The following is a 24,792-nucleotide window of genomic DNA, read 5'->3' as shown; positions in this document are numbered from 1 at the left end:
TGTGCTGGCACATATAGGAAATGCACATGCGCAGGCCAGCCACGTATGTTCTAAAGCTCCTAAAAGCGCAAGATGCTTGCCTAGCATTTTTTGCATGCTTTTTCCCAGGCGCAGCTATAAAAGGCAGGGAAAGCGGCTCCCTCCCTCAGTTCTCTAAGCTGCCAGTGTAGAAGGAACATAACAATAATAAAGAGCACAAGGCCGGCAAGGAAGGCTTCTGGAATGTGTGCCTGCACAGAAGAACACTCGATAAACCACAGTTACAGGTAAATGCAACCCTATTTTCATTGTTGTGTCGAATGTGCAGTCCCACATGTGAGATTAGCGAGCTAACTTACCCAGGAGGCAGGCATGTAGCTCGTCAATGGAAAATATTCTTCAGGACTGCCTTGCTGACAGCTGTGTCCCTTCTGGAATCTATGTCAACAGCATAATCCTACTATATAAAAGGCTAACGGTGTCCCAGACAACTTACTTCCTACCCTGGTGTGCCTCCAGAGGATGGTGCCGTGGAGGGAAGCCAAGAGGAGGCAGCCTGTCCCTCTGAGAGTGCATCGCGGCGGAAAGCCCATGTCGGGATCAGGTGCAGAGCAGCAGGCGCCCCCGCACACGCGCAAGTGCGTGCGCACCAGCCTGCGTGATGACATCACGCATGCCGTCATCACGGAGCACGCGCGCCACCGCCAGCCTGATCACTGCGGCGGGCAGCTGTGGCGGTGCACAGGTGGCCTCTGAGCTCTCCCGCTCGGCTGCCTGTGCTGCCGCAGATGCCAGCCCACGGCGGCTGCGCCCGGCCAGGGGCGTGTGCTGGTGGCAGCGGCAGCGCGGGGCAGGAGGGATAGGAGGCTGCAGCTCTGTGGCACGCACTCCCCCCCCCCGCGCCTCCTCTGGCGTGCCCTCCGGCACCCCGCGCCTGAGGCCACCGCCTACCTGGCCTCAATGGGTGCGCCGGCCCTGCAGAGCAAGCGGAAATGCCTCCCCCCTGCCTTCACCCAGCTGGGATCAGAAATGGAGCAGGTGGCAATCCCACCCCCCCTGCCATCACCCAACCAGGATCAGGAGCAGAGCAGTTGGCTTGCCCGCCACCTGACTTCACCCAACTGGGATTAGGAGTGGAGCAGGTGGCAATGCCTGTCCCCCCACCTTTACCCAGCTAGGATCAGGTGCGGAGCAGTTGGCAATGCCAGATCTGCACAATATCGGTTATATGTTATATTAAATACCAAGTACTTGTTATACAGATTGCTTCTACTTTTGGTGTTGACTGTTACACGTAGTAAGATTTTGCTAGTCTTTTTTTTTGCATTGTTACTTTTTACTGCAACACTCTCCCATTTGGGTTGTATTTGGAATAGTGTGGCAAATCAGGCTTGCCTGAGCAAGTAAGGATCTATTACAACTGCCGAGGACCCTTCCCTCATAAACTTGCTGAGTGTCAGCATCATAAGAGGAAGAGAGGGAAATGCATATAGGAAGGTGCTCAACCATGGGATCTGAAAAGTGTCTCCAAGACAGGACTTCCCCTTTCCTGTCCATGAGCAATATCAAGCACACCTCTTGTTGAGGTCTGTGGCAAACAAATATATGGTGGGATATCCCCACTTTGTAAAAACAGGGTGATGGACCATTCGTAGTTCTGGGAGTTTGAGTGACTTAGTGCATCTGCCAGAATGTTCTCCTTGCCCGCTATGTGCATGGCAGAAAGAGAAACTCGATGTTGAATAGCTCAGTGAAGATTCCTGGGAGAGTGCTAGGGAAGCTGTGCCCCCAGTCTGTTCAGGTATGTATGGCAGTTGTATTTTCCATGCATATCTGAACATTGCTGTCCTCCACTAGGTAAAGTGTCTTCAGAGCATACTGTATTGCCCTGAGCTCTAGGAGGTTGATGTGCATAGCGGATTCTTGTCAGGACCAAACTCCCTTTACTTGGGTGATCTCCAAACACACCCTTCCCCATCCTGACAGGGAGGAATCTGTGCAGATTGAAATGTGAACCAGGGAAGAACTGAAGGGAGTCCCCACTAATAGGTTCTGCATGTTTTCCCACCAATTCAGGGACTGTGGATGAGCCTTGAAACCAAGAACCACTTGTACTGGTTCTGATGGTGTGGGTGGAACACTCTGATGAACCAGTTCTGCAGGGGATGAACCCTCAGCCTGGTGTACTATCAGAGTCTCTGAATTTGTTTTGCACTTCGGTGCCTGTACGCAAAGAACACATCCTTCTTCAGCGGCAGCTAAAGAAGAACTGAGGGAGGGAGCCACTTGCTCCACCTTTTATAGCCACACCTGAGGGAAAAGCATGCAAAAAAGCTAAGCAAGTGTCTCGGGCCTTTAGGAGCTTTAGAATGTCCATGGCTGGCCTATGCATGCACCGTTCCCATGTGGGACTGCACAGAAGACACAACAATGAACAGAGAGTATGTACCACTTTGTTAAGTAAGTCTAACATGGGAATTTTCACAGAACTACAACAGACGATGAGTACACATTCAATATAATCACTATTATTTCTCATTTTTGTAGATCGTCTCAATGCAAAATAAATGTACCGTTTCCCAACGGATTCATAACAGAGCAAAGCAGATTTCACTGGGAATCAAGAAAAGTTACTACCTCCCAAAATAGCTGAACCATGCAACCTGTGACACTTGCAGAATCTCCTTAGCTGAAGGATTGTAACAAGTGTTTCTTTAGAAGGAATAGGATGAAGGAAACCACTCAGTAAAGGAAGCAGCATGCTTAGAAAGTGTCTGCTAACTGCCCTCCCTCCCCGACAAGCACCCTTTTCAAGTTACTCTTCAGGTTAAAACAACACCCTTCTCAAACCCAGCAGTACCTAAAACATTATCATATCATATGCAGTGACAAGTGTAAGTCTTGAAAACAGCCACATAAATTCCAGTAACAATTGCAGATCCTAATTCACATACATATTGACACGAAAATGGTGTTTATTTTACAAATCCTGGTTTGCAACACTCAGTCCTTGACTAGAATTACATTAAATGAAGCATTTTCTGCGGCTGCCTTAATTTGTTTTTATAGTAGCAGCACTGGATCCAGTATAACCCCTATGCTCTTAACCAAGACTGCAAGGGTCAAACAAACTCCATCAAAAGTGGGGACTATAATGTCCTTTAAGATCTTTGCCTTCCCAACCAGCATCATTTCCGTCTTGGCTGGGTTTACTTAACTAAGTTCAATACTACATGTTCAGCAAGTTTTATTCTTTTCATCTGGCATGTGATAGATATCCAGTAGTGGACAGACAATCTCTTGTTGGAACAGTTGACAAAACTAGATTCAATGTGAATAACCACCATTATCATGTCAAAATCTAAATACTAGAAAACAATTATATTGTTGTGAGATTGCTGTCTAATTATTATGAATAGATATTACTATACCTATTCATGCCTAAAGACATGATTAATAGGAGCCAGAAGTCACTGAACTTCTTTCCTTTATCAATCTATTAGGCAGCCCTTAGTTAGATCAATTAACCTCTTCAAGCCTCAGTTTTGAATATCTGACTTACTGTACTTCATGCTATACAATAGATGAACTCAAACACACATTTGCACATACACTCCTTTCCAAATGAAACAACATATTTACATTTGCAAACAGATACTTCAAGACATGAAATATTTAGGGATCATGATTCATTATTACTCAAAATGACGGGTGAACCAAAAGATAATATAGAAAATCCTCTTTTTTGCATCTTATAATGAAAATGTTTAATCTGGCTAATTTTTACTGCCAGACAATCAAAAATTCCAGTTGTCTGGGACATCAAATCTAAAAAAGCATGACATTAATCTTCAAAAGTTCAAGTCTTAGGGGCATTGCATCATTATTTTAGTTGGATATATTTTTATCATAATGCAGATGAGCACCAAATTTAATAAAACTAAAACAACACAAGTTAAGTATGAAACATAACAGGATATTGCAGAGAGATTAGGTAGTTTCTTTCAGACTACTTGCACAGCCCTAGGAATAAAAAGGCAAAAAGCAAAATAAAACAAAAACAAACAGCCACACAAATGAAAAGGACACAGTATAAAGAATGAATCAATTATAAAATTAATGGAAGAGGAAAACAGCTTTTGGCACCAAAGTTGAAGCAGCATCCCCCAAAATATCAGTAATTCTTTTACAGCAGATAGAATTTTTGCTTTTCCACTGTCTGCTGTAGAGAAGGGAGCATGCTGGCTAAATTTAAACCAGCTGTAATGATGAGTGTTACAGTTGGACTGGAGTGAAGCTTACCTCATGAAAGTATTGTGGAAACTGCTGTTGGAAAGATAATAAAAGGATTAACTGCCATTTTAGTGGACCATTTACTTTTCAATCAAAATGTCTCATGTATTTCCTGTTCTCAAGTAGCCTGAATTCCAAAATTCCATTGTCTATTACAGTGCATAGTAGCAAAGCCTGTCATAAGAAATTAATAATTTTACATGGTTAGGAACTTTTATGCATATAGACATGAAGCTACTTGTTGCCAGCCTCCCATGAACACATTCAATGCATATTTAGAGCCAACAAATTTTGCTGAACAGAAGGGAAAGATACCAAGATTCAAAGAAAATATAAATGCCTTTAGAAAGGCACTAGAACAAAAGAAAAAGAAGTATCTTTCAGAGCGAAAGAAAATACCCATCGTCACTAGGTGGGAACTGGAGATCTCCCAGAATTTCAACTGATCTCCAGGCTACAGAGATCAGTTCCCCTGGAGAAAATGGTTGCTTAAGAGGGTGAACTCTACGGTATTATATCCCACTGAGGTCCCTCCTCTCCAAAAACCCCACACTCTCCAGGCTCTGCTTCCCAAATCTCCAAGAATTTCCCAAACTAGAGCTGGCAATGCTAATCATCAACGATTGTCACACTCCATGCTTGGTAATTTACTCTATGAACACATGGTTATTAATCTCATTTGAAGGTAACAGATCTTTTAAAATAATATTACATCAAAGCACAAATAAATTTAACATTAACCAGTAAATAAGCACTGGGTGATATTAATTTTAAAGACATGCGCCTATAACCTTCAGCATTTTGAAACATGTATTACAAAAAATACTCATTTTAATAGGCCCATCAGTCTCAGCATCTATTGTACTGAACTCCTGATCATAATAAATCGTCATTTATTTCAAACATAGCTAGCTCCCCCCTTTCCTTTTTAAAACGAAAGTATCTATTAATAGTTTCACCCATAACTCCTCCACTGTAACTAGAAACCTAGATACTTAACTAGTGGTTCTGTAACTTCTGCAATGCCAAGTTCTGATTAGGACACAACTAGTCACGGATGTTTTAGGCTGTTGGACAGGGGGTTGAACTTGATAGTCTGTAAGATCTCTTCCAACTCTATGATTCTAAGTACATTCAAAACTGTACATTGTCATGTATGCTGAGCTTTTTGCCGATATTCCTGAGAGGAACATGTGCCTTAGTACCATACATTTACCAGCATGCTAGCTAGATATGCAGTTTTTCTATAGACCATACTCAAAACCTTTCTGAAATTATTATTGTTCAACATAGATTAAAATGACAACATTCAATGTATTCCTTAAACTGAATTACATGAACTAGATGTGGGGAGGTAAGTATTAGTGAACTGCCAAACACTAGCTGTCAAATAAACAAAGAAAATTTCTAAACCATATCTTTCATCGCTTGAAATAAAAAAACAACACAAATCTAACCACGCATCTCTCATCTTAAAAAAACAGAAAAACCAGAAGAAGAAGATTGTTTTTACTGCTTTTAAGCAACCTACAAAATTAGAAAGCCACCTCTACTGTATAATCCAGACACATTCACAACTTCACATTTCTAACTCCAATGCAGCATTCTTTGTCTTGAATAAGGCACAGCTAACCCACTGGTTGTTTGGACAGCTCTTCCCCTATTATCTGTGCCACTTGGGATATTTACTCATGAGGATTTTCGCTACTGCCTTATATGTGTAATATTTTAGATCTTCCAAAGGTACAGCTGAAATCTAGATAACAATGTGCTTTGAGGAAAGTCATATGCAAACTCTTTTTTATTTTTCAGGTAGGTGGATGTGTTGATCTAGAAGAGCAAGATTCAGATCCAGCAGCACCGTAAAGATCTACTAGATTTCCAGGGTATAAGCTTTTAAGAGTCAAACAAGGAGCTTTGGCTCTCAAAATTTCATATCCTGGAAATCTAGTTGGTATTTAAAGTGCTACAGGACCCGAATCTTGCTCTTTTTTATTGTTACTTTAATTTGCTACTTCTGGCCAAAAGAAATGTATAAACAACATTGTTTTCAGCCTGAGATAACTGGAAAGTTTTATTAAGTAGCTAATATGCAAAACAGTTTGCAATGAGTAGTATCCATACTAAGAAAAAAATCCCTATTGTCATGATATCTCAGAATAGACAATATATCATCTGACAAGGAGTTTCTGGATTAAAGAAAATAAAATATGGATATACAGTGGTAAGAGAAAATACTGTCCTTCATATAGGAGAAGCCAGATGCAGAACATTCACTGTTCTGCTATATTATTTCCTTGCAACAACCCTTTTTGTACACCTGGATACTCCAGAAACAGAGAAATAGAAAGAAGGCTGCACTACTATAGGAATATGAATACAATGGTATTCATCTGAACCTACATTTTTCCTCACACTAAATTTATAAAAATTAAATTAAATTTATTTTAAATTTATAAAAATAAATATTCTGGAGGTGGTTGGGTAGAGGTCGCTAGAAAGATCTGCTGCTGTATGTTTTCTTAAAAATCTGCTGCTGTATTGCTTGATGTGTGTTTTTAAATATTTAAGGAGTTTTAATCGGTTTTTAAAGGTACATGTATTTTAAATCTATTGTGTTAATTGTAATCTGCCCTAAGCCTGCTGATGTGGGGAGGGCGGAATATAAATCGAATAAAATAAATAAATAAAGGTCAAATCCAGTCAAAAATGCATATGAACAAAAGTTTATCCTCATGTTAAATCTTTGTTCTCAGCAAGAGCTGCCTTTGGGGGAAAATAGTTCCACTGAAGTGTCCTCGTTTTCTGTAAGGTTACCAGATTTCTCTTCAGTCTGAAGGGACGTTTAACTCTGAAGAGATTGCTTCTCATTGCAAAACTGCCACTGTCATAATACATAGTGGGTGTTCCTTATTTCAGAGCACTAGCACTGTAATGCGTTCGAGCAAAGAAATACCAAATCTCCCAAGCTCTCCTTGCTGCTGACGTTTTGATGAGGCAACCCAATCTGTTGGTGTGGTTATTCCTTTGTAAGCAATACATTTGGGGTTGCAAACAAAAGTTTCATATTTCACAGCTGCATTTAGAAGCTCTGACCAATCTTGCCCTATTATCATCTATTCTGTTCAGGGTCTTATATTATTACTGCTTTCAGCGTGTGGAAAACCAACTGCAAGTCATTAGCTTTTATTTTAATTGCCCACATTATTGTAATAACGCATACATAGACAGTGCTGTTCCCAAGATGTTCTCTTTGGAATTTCTTGTATAGCTGCATGATCATAGCAAAACAGTTTTACTGATATTCTTCACAAAAATTTTATTACATTAAAAGAAAGAACTCGAGTTAAAAGTTACATGACATTTTCAGTTTTAATTGTTAATTATCATTATTGAGTTTCTCTTCCTTTTGTGCTATGATTCAAATGACTGTAATAATCTTGTTCAAAAGGCAGAAGGAAAAAATTTATTGAACATGCTTCTTCTTTCTTGTTTTAAAATATCACCCAAAGCTCAGGATTTCTTTCTTTGCATTAAACAGTCATAAGCAGTTTTGACCATATTAAGGTTTCAATAACCATTTCAAAAATAAACCTTTATATTAAAAGCTAAGCTTCACAGAAGGCACCAAAATATAATTTGTTATCATTACAATATTTATAAATCAGACATATAAAGTTATTTCCACCCGTTTTTTTCTTGGAAGCATCACTGAAACAATTGCAGGAAAACACTATAATTATGTTGGAAGGATCCTAAGAAAACAGAAAGAGTACAAATTGTGCACTTCTAATCAAATTCTGCTTGGAATTATCAAAGAACAAGTTACAAAAAAAGGCCTATAATTATGTTGAAAAAATATTTACAAAGTAAGAATAACGCAGAGACCTCATTATATTTTCAGTCAAATAAATAAATATATTCCAGACTTACCATACACTTGTTTGGTTTTTCGCCGGAATGAACCCTCATATGAATCAGCAGTTTGTAACGAGCATTGAAAGGCTTATACCGACGGACACAGCCTGCCCAGAAGCAAGTGAAGTCCTCTCCTTTCCGCTGATCAATGTGTGTCTTTTCTATGTGCCGAACCAGCTCATCTTGTTGATCATAAGCAGCACTACAGTCAATCCACCGACAGGCCTGCTTGCCATTACCGGTCTCCTGCTCGTCACCCTCACTCATTTGAAGAGACTTTGGAGACATGGAGGCATGTAAATGAGATAGCGTCCCTTGAGCCTGGCTTCGCTGTTGGTGTAAGTGATAAGGTGGTGGCAGCTCTTGGTGATGCTGAAAAAGATCCGTTGCAGACGGATATTCATCAAGTGGTTCTTGTTTTAAAAAACTCAACTTCTGGCTACTAAGAGAAGCCTCTTGCTGAGAAACACTAGTGCTGTTCATTATAAGGCAACGGCTTGGATTTTCTTCTGCTTGCTGCACTTGGGAAGGATCACAGTCTCCTTGGACACCTTCACTGGAAACAGGTAAAAGGCATACTGCTGGAGAAGGATGATGGCAATGGGACCCCAGCTGGGAGCACGACTGGGGCCGAGATGATTTCTGTGCACTGTGGAGAGTGATCTCCCCAGGAGAAGAGGAAATGCCAGCTGAATTAGTCCGCAGTCCATTCATACAGGTGACCAGTGACGTCTGTGAGGTACGGATGATAGTTGTAATGTCGATCCCATCGGCAGAAGACGGCAGCATGGAGAGGCATCGCTTCTTCAGGTTGCTTGCCTGGTGCCTGCTGGAGTTCTGAGGGCTGCTGAGTGACAATGATCCCAGGGAGGAGCTGTGTTCATTATTAAACAAGTAGGATGAAAGTGAATTTGTAAAGCCATTGTTCATTAGCTCTCTTTCAGGATGAAGGCTGCCCAAGCCTCTCAGTTCCATTCCTTCAGTAATCCCTCTTTGTGCAGAAACCTCAGAAAGGCCCTTAAAATCACTTGGGAACTCCTGTTTTATATGCGGAGCAGCGTGGCTTCCATTCACGCAAGGACTGGTAGAATCTCTTGGGTCCTGAAATGGGGGAGGCCTGCAACACAGTTTCATTGATCATTAAGTGGCAGTAAAAATTAACAATGTGTAGAAGATGTAACATTTATTAAGCTTCTTAAGTGGGGGTAATTTGGATACATTGTGCCAGAAACAATAAATGCATTTGAAAATTCCTTAAACAATTTCCATTATTTAAAAAAAGAAAAGAAAGCAGCAGCATCTTACATGATGTAAGCCTCATACACGCAAAGAAAAGTACAATGTTTGTTAAACTGGCATGCACTAATATGCATGTATTCAGTGGACAAATGGCAGTAAAATGTCTGTCTCCCAGAACATGTACAAAATGCCACCTCTTTCAGTTCCTCCAAAGTCTTTTGCAAAACTCACCTTTTCTGTGATGCCTCTATCATGAACAAAACACCATTTGCTTGTGATGAGAACGGCCAAATCTGGGCCATTCTATTCCACCTTCTGCCAAGCTTCCTAGGACTCTGTGTGTGTGCAACCATTTTATTATTTATTCCTGGATTTATTTTCCAGTAACCAAGATCCCAAACCAGTTTAATCCAGTTTAGAATCCTAGGTTGTGGAGAAGAAACAAATTCATATTTGACCAGGCACCTGCACTGGAATGTTATGACTAACTGGAGACTTCTCACCCAAAAGGTCTTCAATTAATTTCCATACACAAAGGGAAGAGGGATAGAGTGCCAAGCCAGGTTCATGCTCCTCATGAACAAACCTCTCATTAAGGTCATTTCCAGGATGGCTTCACCACACGGCTCCTCCAAACAAGACTAGGAAATGTAACCATTCAAACTACAAAGAGTACCTTCAATTTCACATCTCCTCACCTTCTATTACCATTTCTTTTTTCTAATCAACAACACAGCCAAACATATTTACATTACCTTACAAAAGTTATATCCCACAGTTCTGCCCTCACAAGGGTCACCAACACAATTAACAAATTAAAACATAAATAACAAAATCATATTTTAAAACCACTGCAACCAACCAAAACAACAACACTACATCATTAAAACAATTAAAACTAGAGCTATAATACATATAAAAACATAAAAACAACAGTTAGACCATTGGGCGGGAATGAAACAAACAATTCCTCACTTACTGGCAGATGGCAGCAGAAAGGGATGAACAAATCTCCCTGGCAAGAGTTCCAGAGTTTTGGTACCACAACTAAGAAGGCCCTCTCCTAGATTACCACCCACCTAATCTCAGAAAGTAGAAGCATCCAAAGCAGGACCTATGAAGATGACCATAGTGGTCAGGTAGGTTCATAAGGGACTATCTGAATTTCAGATAGATTGAAATCTTACATTTTGGTCTGGCAGATAAGCATATCTGTTTAGCCAATGAGATACAGAATTAAGACAGACAATCACAATAAGCAAAGCACAGTAAGGTAACGTTAAACCAGGCACCTGTGAACAGCTGGTCCATCCCTTTGACAGAAGCAGGCTATTAACCAATCAAGAGCAAGAAATAGATAGATTTCAGCGCCAAGCTATAAGGTTTTAGCAATGAGCATCAAACATGAAAAACAATTTCACATATTAACAAACAGACTTCCTGAGAAGATGAGGTAACAAACTGATATCTGATATTTGACAACATGGATTTGAATCAGTTTGACCAACTTCTGGTGGAAGCTGAAAATGGCCATGATTTCTTCTGTTTCATTAAGCACTGACTGTGACACTCACCGAACCACATTTCATACATCACTCATGACTGCAGCTGGCAAACTAAATGGAATATCCATTTACCAGTGTCAAAATAGCCCACACTGAAAAATGTACTATTTCACAGCAAGACCTATGTACAATATGCAATTTCCCCACATCTGTGAACATGCAGATGATTTGTTAGTGTGCTGAGCACACAAGTTGAATAAAAACAATTAAAAATACTGCAAAGAAATGGTTTTAGGACATCCTCACATGCACTTTTTACTAAATGTTCCTATTATCTCTCTCATGTTAGTTTGGCACATGCATGAATGACTAAACACAGGTTTGAATGTGCAAGAATAATATTTTAAAATTTATTGAGGGACATACGGAAAGGTACGTCTCCATTGTTCCAATTTTCATGCACTTTTCTACTTTTGAAAAGATCTATACTTTCCAACTAGACAAGGATTGGGTGGGGGAAGTCATCTTTTTAACATGAACTGGAGTACAATGGAGAGGAATTGGAAGAACTCGTGTATTCAAAGAGTAAATTGGTAAGTGAAGAGGAAGGATATCTGAAAATGTAGAAAAAATACAAAGCGCTTATACAACAGAAGACAAAACAACTGTTTTACCAACAAGAAAAACCTGCATACACTGATTTAATTAACTTCTTTATGTGATACATGATTTTGTATTTGCATCTTGCAACTTCTATACTTGTAATGGGATAAATTAATCATCCTGTCAGGTATAATGTGCAGCAAGGTCATACCTTCTCAGCAGTCCACATTTAGATGTAAGCTTTTATTAGGGTGAGCTTATTAAACTTCAACAAGTACTGTATCTCCATATCAAACAGACAATGTTAGAATTGATTGTGGAGGTATATGAATCCCCCTGTTGAGGCCGATGTACAATCAAGTGTGTGTTTGTAGGCCATATTCTAATATTATACCCACATGGGGATACCTAGTGGTACAGTTGTGTTTGCTGAGGACACATTAAGCTGCCTCGTATTGAGTTAGGCCATGAGCCTATCAAGGTCAATATTGTTTACTCTGACTAGCAGCTATTCTCCAGGGTCTCAAGCAGACATCACATTATTTTTAAAAAGAAGAGGGATTAAACCCTGGGGCATTTTGCATGCAAAACAGAGGCTCTTCCACTGAGCCCTCCCAGATTATTTTATTCCCTCACTATGAATGGACAGAAGATAAGCCAAACAGTCCTTGCATGAATCGAATTGACCCACCTTGTATTTCTTGTTAGGAAAATAGTTGTTTTTGTATTCAGCTTTACAACCTCTGTCCACTACACTAGTATTTTCCAGAATTCGCTGGTCAGTATTTTGGAAGGAATACAAGGCTGAGGAGAGGAAATGGTAGAATTTGTGTTGCAGTTGAAAAGCTCAAGAGCACAGGTCTATTACGATGTATACAGCCCAAGGGTGTATCTCATGACTTGCTTGATAGCCATTGACAATTCTTTTCATCCATACATATGTTCTGCATATTGTTCTAGGCTAGAAAGAACTAGATAATAAACTGCAGAAGGCACATGATGGGCTACATTTATCTTAAAAATAATATCAACTCACCTGCATACCATCTTTCTAATGCATTCCAGTGACTGAAAAAAATCACAAGTATGTTACCTTCCCATAAAGTTACAAGGTCTGGGATGCAGGGCTGGCAAGATTTAGTCTTTTCCTTATGTCAGGTTTACAACCCAGTACCCAGTGAATCATCAGCACTAGGTTCAGGATTTTTAATCCCACTGGAATATTCCCTCTGTCTCCATTGAAACGGCATACTCATCTCTTTCAACTCTACCACATATTTCATATATTGCTTATGGCTTGTCATAATTTATTGTTTACAAGATCTTAATCCCATATATTTGGTTTGGTAATAACCAATACACCTGGCTTTTACACGTAGAACAGTAAATGTACATTTATTAACATATCTTAACAGCTTGTTTATAAACTATAAGGCATATCAGTATAATAAACAATGATGTGATATAAAATATTTTCCTGACATGTATTTGGAACAACCAGTATAGCTGACTCATGGGCTTCACCTTGTATCCCAAAGCCCATGCAAGAAAACCCCGCATCTGCAAGGAACTTAGAAACAGTTATCTCATTTGTCCTTCCAAGTCAGGGATAGGTAACCTGCAGCCCACACAGCTCTCTGTTGTACTCTCATTGAAATCTTAGTAATTCCATCTTTTACTTTTATTAATAAGGTAAACCCTCATGGTTCCAGTAACTACTTAAAAGATCAAACCTGGATTTACCAAGAGACAGATAAGTAATACAACTCTTAGGGGCTTGCTAGATATGACATCAGATCCATGGATGAGTTTTTTATACCACAGTTTTTGTTTGTTTGATAGTAGCAATGATGTGTTTGAATTAAGGCTTCATTACAGGGGAGGATTTCCTTTATATGTTTGTGTGTAGTTATATGAACCAGAGACCCTCAACTCCTATTCCTGGGCGTTCACCACAGCTGCTCCTTAGGCAGAAGGAAGGTTTCTGTTGTTTTGTGAGACTTTTCAGTCTCTGGGTTCTCTCTGAGGGTGGGTCCACATGCAATCCAGACCCAGCCTTAAATAAAACTTCCATTTTATAATTAACAGAGTGTTGCTGAGCATAAAGCACTTGAATTCAGGCCACAGACATAAAAACAAATAACCTTTCTGTTGCTAGCTAAAATGCCCATCCAAAACTTTTAAAGCTTACTACCTATGCCTCTCTGGATAGCTTCTTAGCTGGTTGTTTCTCACCAGTTTCTTTAGCAGGTGTGCCCTTTCCCATGCCATGCTGCCTGGGGCACGCTGCAGTGCTGACAAACACGGCACCTGCAGATTCTCTCTTACATGATGGTGAAGGAATAAGAGTAGAAAAGGGAACCAAGTGAGCTGAGAAGCCATCTTTTCAGGATTCAAGCCCTCACTCTACCAACTAACAGCCAATCAGGGCTCAAGTGTATAATTAGCATTGCCAAATGTGTGAAAACTGGGGAGTATAGATTGAAGCTGTGAGAGCCAGTCTCTCAAGGTCAAATATCTAGGGAACAGACACTGGACTGCAGGTGTTAGAATCAGCAGAGTCAGCACATTTTTGAGCTAGGCCAGAACCGTACACCACTTAACCAAAGTCTAGCCATTCTGGGTAAAAACCTGGCTTTGAAAACATTTCTTTCAAAGAACTCAGAGCAGTGTACAGGTTTCTCCAGGGCTTTTTTCCTGGGAAAAGAGGTGGTGAAACTCAGCAGTGGAACTCAGGAGAACCGCACAATGACATCACTTTGGGTCAGCAGGAACAAGGGGGGAGTTTTTTAAAGTTTAAATCGCCCTCGGCGAAAATGGTCATATGGCTGGTGGCCCCGCCCCCTGATCTCCAGACAGAGGGGAGTTTAGATTGCCCGCTGAAAAAAAGCCCTGGGTTTCTCCCTTACCAAGTTTATCTTCAGAAACACCCTGTGAAGTAGATAGACTAAGACTGTGTGAACGGCCCAAGTAACCCAGTAATTTCATGGCAGTTTTGGTCCTAGTCTTACTTTCTAACCACTACATCACAGTCTAGCTCTGAGGTTGAGAAAGCAGCACTGGGGGAAAGGGATTACAACCTTCTCTCTCTTCCATCTCATGACCCCAATTAATATTCCCACCATGGCTTTTAAGTCTCACACAAATCTCCAGGAGATGCATTTATGGATCTTCCAATGTCATGTCTAAGGGCCTGGCCCTTAGAGAACAAAAAATCTCTGAAGGGAAGTAATACTCTGCTCGGGCAATGGCTTGCAATTAATTACAGAGTATTGTATGGTACAGGATAACTCCTTACTGGTGGTGGACGGGTTTTTCAACCCAGAGCTTTTGAATACCATCAAAAGAATCCAAGCTCATTTAGGAAGGCTGTCAGTCCTACTCTTAACCCAACCAAGCCATGCCCCAGGCATTGGGATGCATGGCACACACTTCAGTTCAGAACATCTTGGCTTGATGAACACAAAACGAATACATGGCATTCCATTTCTGTTATTTGATGTATAACTATTACAGCTACAAACACTGCTGAACTCTCATATAAATTAAATTTATTCTGAAGGTCTGGTAAAAATCAGAGCCATTTCTGATCAAATATGAAGTTGTGCTGATGGCAGTGAAAAAATAATACTTTGCTATCATTGTGTTTACTGAATCACATCCAAGCACAATTATTTAGATTAATTGGGTAATTGACAACTCCCTGGAATGAGTCCGCAAAGGTTAGTGATTTGACATTGAGCTGGGATGCTTTTGCACAGTTCTTTGCCAATAAAATCTCTCAGCTCTGCACTAACTTAGATGCTGATGTAATAGGTACTCAGGTGGTAGAAGTATCTGTAGCACTGTTTAGTCACTGTTGCTTGGATAAGTTCAGCCTGGTTTCCTTGGCTGATGTTGACAAAGTTCTGGGGATTATGAAGGCTAGTATTTGTGATCTGAATCCATATAATCCTTGGCTTGTAAAATCCTTCAGGGGAGGAAGTGGGTCCTTTAATTCAGAGGGCTGTGAATGCCTTCTGATGGAAGGTTTTTTTCTAAAGCCCATAAAAGTGGTGGCCATTAGACCATAACTCAAGGCAGTGATTGGTCAATTATAGACTGTCTCGAACCTTCCCATTTGGGCACACGTTTTTGAATGGGCAGAGGCAAAGCAAGACTAGAAATACTTAGATATCTGTCCTTGAACCTTTTCTGTTTGGCTTTAGACTTGGGTTCAGGACAGAGATGGTTTAAGCAGTGCTTGTGGCTGATCTCTGTTTTCATATTGGTAAAGGGAATGCATTTCTATTATTATTATTAGATCTGTCAGCAACCTTTGATATGACGGATATTTCTTTCAAGGGAGGGAAACAAACAGTGGGACACCACAAGAATTGGTTTGGGAATGGTGCTATTTCATTTGTTTCTGTATAATCTAGAGTTGGGGGTGAGTAGCGTAGTGATCAAGTTTGCAGATGATACAGAATTATTCAGGATAGAAGCTGACTGTGAAGACGATCTTCTCAAATTGGGTGAGTGAGCAACAATGTGGCAAATGAAGTTTAATTTAGGTGTTAGATGATGCACACTGGAACAAAAAAAATTCTCAATTTTAAGGACACGCTAATGGGATCTGAACTTGTTGAGACTGAGAGAGAAAGAGACCTTGGGGCTGTAGCTCAATGAAAACGTCCACCCAGTGTGTTGCAGTAGTAAAAACAGCAAACTCTGAGCATGGAATTATTAGAAAACTGATTGAAAATAAAATGGTCTATATTGTAATACCCCTGTATAGATCTATGGTGCTGCCTCATTTGGAATACTGTGTGAAGTTCTGGTCACTGTATCTCAAAAAAAGACATCGTAGAGCTTGAAAAAGTATAGAAGAGGGCAATCAATATGATTACGAGACTGGATCACATTTCCTGTGAGGAAAGGCTGACAAGCCTGTAGATTTTTAGATAAGAAAAGAGATGACTAAGTGGGGACATGAACGAGGATTATAAAATTATGCACAGGGTAGAGGGAGTGGACAGAACTTTTTCTCCCACTTCTAAAATATTAGAAATCGGGAGCATCTAATGAAGCTGATGGGCATGAGATTCAGGGTGGACAAAAGGAAATACTTCTTTACTCAATGAATGATTTAAATGCGGCATTTGATACCAAAGGATGTAACGATGGTCAAGGATGGGGGAGATCAGAGGCTAATAGCCATAGTGACTAAAGAGAAAGTTCATATTCAGCCACAAGAGACCTCTGATTACTCGTGGCAGGAAGACAACATGAGGTGCAAACATCAGCTGCAGTTGTCTCTGGGAAGCATCTGAATGCAATCGTCAGGTGGCTGAGGGAGAACAGATTGAATTTAACCCAGATAAGACAGAGGAGATGCTAGCTGGAAAACCACTGCTTTAAATAGGATTGTTCTTTCTACTATTGATGGTATTTAACTTTCACTGAAAAACTCTGTTAAGAATTTGGGAGTCTTGCTGGATCCTATATTCCTGTTGGAGAACCAGGTGTCAGTGTCAGCAAAAAATGTGTTTTTTTCAACTACATTGAGTTAAAATGCGGGCTCCCTATTTGTAGATGCCAAATCTGTCCATGCAGATTTGTGGTTCAGTAATCCTAAAATAAGATTACTCTAACAGACTCTGCATGAGGCTGCCCTTGAAGAATATCCAGAAACAGCAATTAGTACAAAATGTGACAACCCATTTGTCACTGGGAGTAGGCAGCAAGGGCCACATTACTCCTGTTCTGAGATCCCTTCATTAACTGCTCATTAGTTTCTGGGTCCCAGTCAATGAGTTGGTCTTTACTGTTAAAGACCTTCATGATCGGGAGAGCTGCATACCTGAAGGACTGTCCCTCCCTGCACATTCCTACACAAAGCTTTGTTCTTCCCATTATACTGGCAGTACCCCCTTTGTCCAAATTATTAAAAAACTGTCTAGACTTGGATTTTTCAAATGACTGCCCCATACTTGTGGAACAGCTCCCAGAAGAGGTTAGGGAGCTTCTACTCTCCCGCCTTTCTGGCAAGGCTGCAAGACGGAGTTATTCCAGAGGACTTTGGAAGCACCCTAAAATTGAGCAAAGGTGGACTATCCTGTTAGTGGGGCAGCAGATAGCTTTTAAATATGGTTTTAATTTAAATTTTGTTATTTTAATTGAATATGGATTTAATTTTAAACTTTTATTTTTGTTTTGTCTTATCCTATTGCTTTTATACTGTTTTTATATTTTTGTGACCCATCTTGGGTACCAAGATGGTCAATAAGAAGACAAGTATATAAATATTTTAAATAATAAATAAACCTCTATGGAGGCTCTGTTTACAATGGGATTTGACCAAGCAAAATAATTTTTTGTGTAAATTATGTATAAATCATGTTTTATGTGCTGTAATTGTATGTGTTTTATTCAAAGGAACAGTTTTGGATGTTCTGTGCTGGTCCTAGGCCATATTAATAAATATTGTATTGCAACAAACCAGATACTGAGTCCAATCTTCAGTGGATATAGATTAGGCTTCCCCACAGCCTACAGTTCTGGGCCTGCGCTGACAGGGAAGATGAGAATGATGATCATTTGCAGGGTCCTTCCAGCCCTTCATTCCATCTGTAACAGACCATTAGGTTGACCTAATTCATGTCTGAAGACCACAGTATCATGTGAAGCATGTAGGACCTGGTATTTGCACTCATTTTTACAAACCTGAAGCAGAAATTGGACATAATTTGGTATCCTGCTTAATGTCTAATATATATCAAGAATATTCATCTAATTATTCCAACGTAGTTACTGGGTTAGGGAGTTCTATGCAAAACAGTCTTAAAGAGATTATTGGGCAATGCAGTTAAATCAGACTATTTTTTGATATTTCAGATTTTTTAGTGCTGTTGTATATTATTTCAACCACAAAATAACTTTGAACCAGAATTCCAAAACTGCAAACATATATTTATTGGGTTGGATCCTACTGTACTGTTCTGTTGAATTTTTCCTTCTGCAGAGCAAACTTCCTTCCACCAGAGAAAAGCTCCTTGGTAGGGTTCAGCCCATCATATTTTGCACACAATTTGTTTGTATGCTTGCTCTATTACAACCTTCCTGTCAAATATTATTACATCACATTATGTAATATAAAAACATAAATCTTCTAAGAGATCATGACCTATTGGTAATTTGAGCATATTCTGGTGCGTCATCTTCAGAGCCTTTACAACTCGGTACTTCTGCTGCTTTCACAACTAAATTGAATGAAAGAAGTGTTTTCCATGCCCAGTAAAGCATTATCTGAAAAAAGGCTGACATTAGCTGTTTATTAGGTCCAGTTGTGGTGAAGACAGCCCTAGAATTTATCCAGCAAAACATATGCATCTCATTTACCTGTTCCATGTATTGTAAAATGTACTGCATAACTTTAAAAGTCATTAGATTAGCCTGTGAGGTTTGAGAACAGAAAAAATGATTCTCTGTAGAATACAGTTTACAAAAGGAAGAATGGAAAGGGATAAATCTTTTCAGAATATTAGATTTTATGCACATCATCAAATTATCTAGAACATTTTCTTGCCAATGGCTGAGATGGTACCATTTTTAATAGGATTCTCTTTGTGGTTGAAATTCTAGAAGTTAAACAAAGAACACCAAATGGAGGTTAATGATAACAGGCAGCACATGATAAAGTTTTAAAGTTCAAAGTGAAGAGCTTTTCTTGAATTTGACAGAAAACCCTTTACAGTGAACTTTCTAATGGTGCCACATGATGAATGCACAGTAAAAAGAACACAAGAGCTGCCCTTTTTTTGTTTGCAAAATAATGTTTTAAAACTCCATTATAAGTCGAGATGGGCACAAACCGAAATACAAACCAAAATCAAGCACAAACCAGGTTGGTTCATGGTTCGCGAACCACAGTTCGGCAGATCCCATTTCTGATGAACCGCCATGAACTTTTAGAATGGTTCGTTTGGTTCGTTTTTTGTTTCGTCCCTTCAGACAGCCTGGTGCCAATCAATCAGTTCCCTAGGCAACAGGGGATGGACTTCCTGCAGACCTTCCGCCAATCCAGAAGTGAACTTCTGCTGGCCTGGAAGTGACCTTCTGCTGACCCAGAAGTGATTATTTTCTGACCTGGATGTGATGTTTTCACGAACCAAACAAACCGGTTCGCGAACCAGGGGCAGGTTCATGAAAGTTCGTGGTTTGTGAAATTTGATGAACCACGAACCACATGGTTCGGTTTTTTTCCAGTTCATGCCCATCTCTAATTATAAGACAGGATATGAGGAAAGTTGAGGCTAAGATTGTATGCTTTGCCAGCAGGTGCCTGTGAGTATTACACATTACACTGTAACATTTCAGATTAAGAAACAAAGGGAGTTAAGTTCTGCACTCAGCTGAAAAATGGCCCACCAATCTCACTACTACTATTTGGAGATGGCATTTATTAAATACAACCATAGGAAATAGCTAGAGAAGAACACAGCAGACTGATGATTCTGGACACTTAGCAAGGGCAGCCTCACATATAACCCATTACACCAGGCTAGTTTTGAACTCAGAGACATTTTTTTATTTTAAAATATTTATTTGCCCATCTTTCTTCTGACCAAACTCAGGACCAAAGGAGGATGATAGTTATGGAGAAATGCTTTTCATTTGTATGTTTGGACTGTGTCAAAACTTTCATCTGCAGTTTTAAAGTGTTTGTTACTTGAGAATAAGTAGGAGGGGGAAAGGAAAGCCAGATGCTTTTTAAGGCACACCCAGCCTTGGGCTTTAGTCATGCAGATGTGGCCAGAAGACTTTTTGCTAAAAGCTTACCTTTCCAGGTTTGTGGGGGAAGGCATAGAGACTTGGAGGATTAAAATGCCAGAAAGGTTTCTTCCTGGAAACTCCAGGAAAAGTCTCTTTGGTCTGCACCTTCATGCTGCCCAGGGGGTGGCACAGGGAGGAGGCTCTTTTTGGCTGACTTGAGATGGAAGCTCAAGGAGCTAAGAACTGGCCCCTTGCAGGTGGCAATCATTGACTATTTTGGAGGGGGAGTCCTAAACCAGGAGAGGTACGAGGACTTCTCAGTAAGCTGGAACTTTCTAAGATAGACAGCCAGCCTAAACAGAAGATCTAAGCTGGGCACATACCCATTTCTTTTGCTTGCTTTGGTGCTGTGCTTAAAGTTTGAGTGTGAACATTTTTTCTCTTTTTTAATAAATGCGTTTTAACAATTCTTGGATGCTGGGAGCTGTTCTCTGTACCAGATAGACTCCCACTGCTCAACCATGCTATCTAAAACAGGTGCCACAAGGAGGGTGGTCTGGTGGCAATTGGCTGATCCCCCAGTGGTGCACAAGTGCAGTAGACAGTCTCTGCAGTAAGCAGTTTCTGGATAGCAGGAGACTGGGCACAAGGGCTCAGAGTGGCATATGAAAAGACCTTGGGATTTCCTCAAGTTCTTAGTTCTAGAAATATAAAACAATAAAGCTCTTCTAACGTGTAAGGTGTGTATGGTCCATTCTGAATCTGAGAGGGGCTTGGAGAAAATGGTGGGCAGAGTAATTTTTTGACTTACATGGAATTTGGACACAACTTTAGGCAAAAATTCCAGGCTTGTCTGCAACACTACCTTCTCTAAAAAGAACTGAGTAAATGGTAGATCTGCCCTAAGAGCCCATCCACTCACCTAGCAGATGAGATGGCTTATAGAAAGGCCACTTTCCAGGACATTAGTGATAGAGGACAGGAAAGGGCTCGAAAGGAGAAAGCATTAGATGAGCTAGGACCAAGGATAGGTTTCCATTGTGAGACGGGATTGGGGTGTGGTGGGTAAGTATTGAGTATACTCCTGAAGAACTGCTTGAACAGGGTGGTGGGAGAAAACCATTTTGTCATCAAGCATATTGTGGAAGGACAAAATGGCCACAAGGTGAACCTTCAGGGAAGAGGCGGATAGGTCTCATTTCTGTATATGGCCTAGGTAATCAAAAATGATAAGGGACAGGAAAAGGGGGATTAGCCTTTCTGTTCCACACAAGAGGTGAATTCATTCAATTTCTGGTCATAGAAATCACAAGTTGAGGCTCAGTGGGCATTTAGAAGTATACTGGGCACCTCTCCTGAGAAGCTTGAGGAACTGGTGTGTTGAGCAACCATGTTGTGAGTTTCAGTCTGTCCACATTGTGGTGGAACACCCCTTCTTTGTGTAACAGGTCTGGCATTAGGGGAAATTGAAGGAAGCAACCCCGGGCCACAAGGTGGAGAACCATTCCTGCCTGGGCCAGAAAGGAGCAATCAGGATACAACAGGTGTGGAAATGTCTGATTTTGCATAGGACACTGGAGATTAGAGGTGTCTGAGTGAAAACATAAAACAGTCCTGATGCCAGGATATCTGAAATACATCCCAGAGGGAGTTGGGATCGCTGCCCACTAGGGAACAAAATATGCTGGTCTTAGAGTTGGAGTCCATGGTGAAAAGCTCTATGCTCAAGAAATACCAAAGTTGGAAAATGAGCAGAATGTATTTGTGATGGTCCATTCATAATTGGTCTGGAACTCTCTGCTAAGACTGTCTGCTATGATGCTGGATCGCCAGATGCTAGATCTCCCCACTACATGTATAGCTTGTGGGTATACATTGTTGGTTATGGCCCATTCCCAGGTAGCCATTGCCTTGGCGCAAAGGGGTAGCAAAGCAGTTCCCCCTTTCTTGTTCAGGTAAAAGACAGTGGTGATGTTATCCATTTCTACCTCAACTCTCTTGTTGTATAAGAGACTGCAAAAGAGGCAAGGGAGTGACAGATTGCCCTGAGCTCCAAAAATTAATGTGTGGTCAAGACTCGGTAACAGACCAAGTGCCCTAGGTAGAGAAACCTCCACAATGGGCTCCCCAACCTACCAAGGAGGCATCTGTAGTAACCATGATATCAGGATACTAACTACTGAATGGGCAGCCCCATAGGAGGTTTATGGTATTGGACCAGCAAAATAGAGAGTGGATAACAGACCTAGGGACGGAGAGTTGGATGTTTTGCGAATGAAACTCTGGAGAGTACCTTCACAAGAACCAATTCTGCAGAGATCTCATGCAAAAAGGGTAACTGCAGTGGTAGATGCCATGAGTCCTAAGAGTTTTTGAATCGAGAGGACTGGTTGAAAACATTTGGACTGAAAAAGGTGAAATGATTCATGCCCTGTCCTCTGGTAGGTAGGCCCTTGCTATGATAAAGTTGAATTTTGCTCCGAGTACAGTGGGAAGAGTTACGCTGTGATTTCTTCCAATTGACAAGGAAGCCCAAACAAGATAAGGTAGTCAAGATAAGGTCAACGTCTAGACACAATTCGGCCTGCAAGTAGAAGGTTACCAGCCAATCATCAAAGTAGGTACAACCCTGAGACCTAAGGTGGGCAACCACGACTGCCATACACATCATAAACATCCCAGGTGCCGTGGAGAGACCAAATGGGAGAGCAGTGTACTGATAACATACCATCCCAAGTGGAGATACTTCCTAAAGTTTGGGGGAATGGAAATGTGGAAATATGCATCTTTGAGATTGGTAACATCAAACCATGAATTAGGTTCTAACAACAGCATCACTCTGGAAAGTGTTAACATTAGAAACTTAGTAACTTTAATAAACTTATTCAACCTCCTATGGTCTAATACGGGCCAATACCTACATTCCTTTTAGTAACCAAGTAGTAGAAGCCAACATAGAAGTCCCCTTCTGGAATTCTTTGTATACTTCCTTTAAGGAGCAGATCATTTATGGCTTACTGTAACGCCTCAGAGCAAGCAGAGGTTTTATCAGCTTCAGGGCCAGGGTCGTTGGAGCCTGGGTCAGGGTGTCCTTCCAGGTTGGCACCTAACTTGGGTGGTCCACGAGGCCGGTCTCAGAATTTATTTATTAGATTTTTTAGTCCGCCCTCCCCACCAGGCGGGCTCAGGGCGGAGTACAACATTTCAATTTACATAAGTACAGTTAAAAACATATAAAACAGTATACAAAAAACATTAAAACAGTATACAATGGGGGAGGAGGGGGGTTAGAGCACCCTGGCTCCCCCTCACCCTCCTGGCTGGGTAATCTTCTTAGGAAGGGCTCTTCCCCATTCATTTCTCTCTCACACCTGACTTGCCATTTGGGCTTCCCTTTATAGGGACTTCCCTGGGACAAAGCCCTCCCCTCCCCCAGGCTCTGACCCATATCTTCCTCCCCTCTGTTCCCAGCAGAGCCTTGTGCCAACTCTGGGACTGGGAGTAGTACGTTCGTGCCCTTCTCCCCCTCCTGCCTGGACCTGGCCCCTCAGGGTGGAGCTGGCAGGGCTGCGGTGGATGCCACGGGAGCTTCACCTTCTGCTCCTGGCTGTTTCTGGTGGCCTCCCAGTGGCGATTCTGGCTGCAAGGGGCCATGGCATGCATCTCCACTTGCCTGTGGCGTCAGTCGTGTCTAATGCTCTGGTGAGAGCTGTCCCATCATTCCTCTCCTGGCTGGCCCTGTGGCAGCCGACTCTCTCTCCCCTGAGGTCTCTGGCTGCTGATCCAGCTTTCCGGGCTGGGGGGAGCCTCCTCCCACCATTGCTGCTACAGCTAGTGTTTGCTCCACAACGCCCATGCCCGCCTCAGCTGGTGCTACTGTGACTGGGCTTTGTCCCAGCCCTGGAAGCCCTTCACCACCTGACGCAACTGCTGCTGCTCCTCCTGCCTCATCGGGGCTTCTGCAGGCTGCAGGGTTCCCCTCCTCCATGTCTGGTGGCGCTGGAGATAACTTCGGCAGGAGGGGGCCGCCTCTGACCTCCAAACAATTTAGATCAGGTGAGAGACTCAATGGAGGTAACTGTGAAAAAGACTAACGATAACCATTCTTAACAATTGAGAGGACCCAGGTGTCTTCTGAAATTGAGTTCCAAATAGGGGGAAAAGGGTGCAGTCTGTCTGATAAAAATATGCTTGGATCTGAGACCAGAAGTGATAGTCAGAACAATGGTTTTTGTCCATGTGAGGAAGATTTGGGAGACTGTGGGTGAGACGTAAGTGGCCTCTTCACACTCTGTGGCTAGGCTGTAATGTAAGGTCTCTGCTGATAGAACTGTTAATAGGGATACCTAGCAGGGCAGGTTTGATAAGACTGTTGTCCCTGATATCTGTTGCTGCTGAGGAGGGGCCATGACTCCAAGGGACCTTGCTGTCTGACAATTCTTCCTCATTTGTGACAAGGACTCATCAGTTCTCTCTGAGAAGAGAGAGGTGCCCTCAAAGA

The 24,792-nt window shown here is 41.3% G+C and overlaps 1 protein-coding gene across 1 annotated transcript in view; it reads right to left on the bottom strand.

The window, feature by feature from the left end:
• GLIS1 (GLIS family zinc finger 1) overlaps positions 1-24,792 on the bottom strand; it is a 398,945-nt gene that overhangs the window by 236,458 nt on the left and 137,695 nt on the right. Inside the window, exon 3 of the mRNA XM_054980758.1 lies at positions 8,206-9,307. Coding sequence (XP_054836733.1) covers positions 8,206-9,307 — 1,102 coding nt within the window. The remainder of the gene's footprint in view (positions 1-8,205; positions 9,308-24,792) is intronic.

This window comes from Eublepharis macularius, chromosome 5, assembly GCF_028583425.1.
Source record: "Eublepharis macularius isolate TG4126 chromosome 5, MPM_Emac_v1.0, whole genome shotgun sequence".
Classification (NCBI taxonomy): Eukaryota; Metazoa; Chordata; class Lepidosauria; order Squamata; family Eublepharidae; genus Eublepharis; species Eublepharis macularius.
The sequence above is the reverse complement of the archived record's forward strand: the minus strand, read 5'-3'. Positions and strand labels throughout refer to the sequence as shown.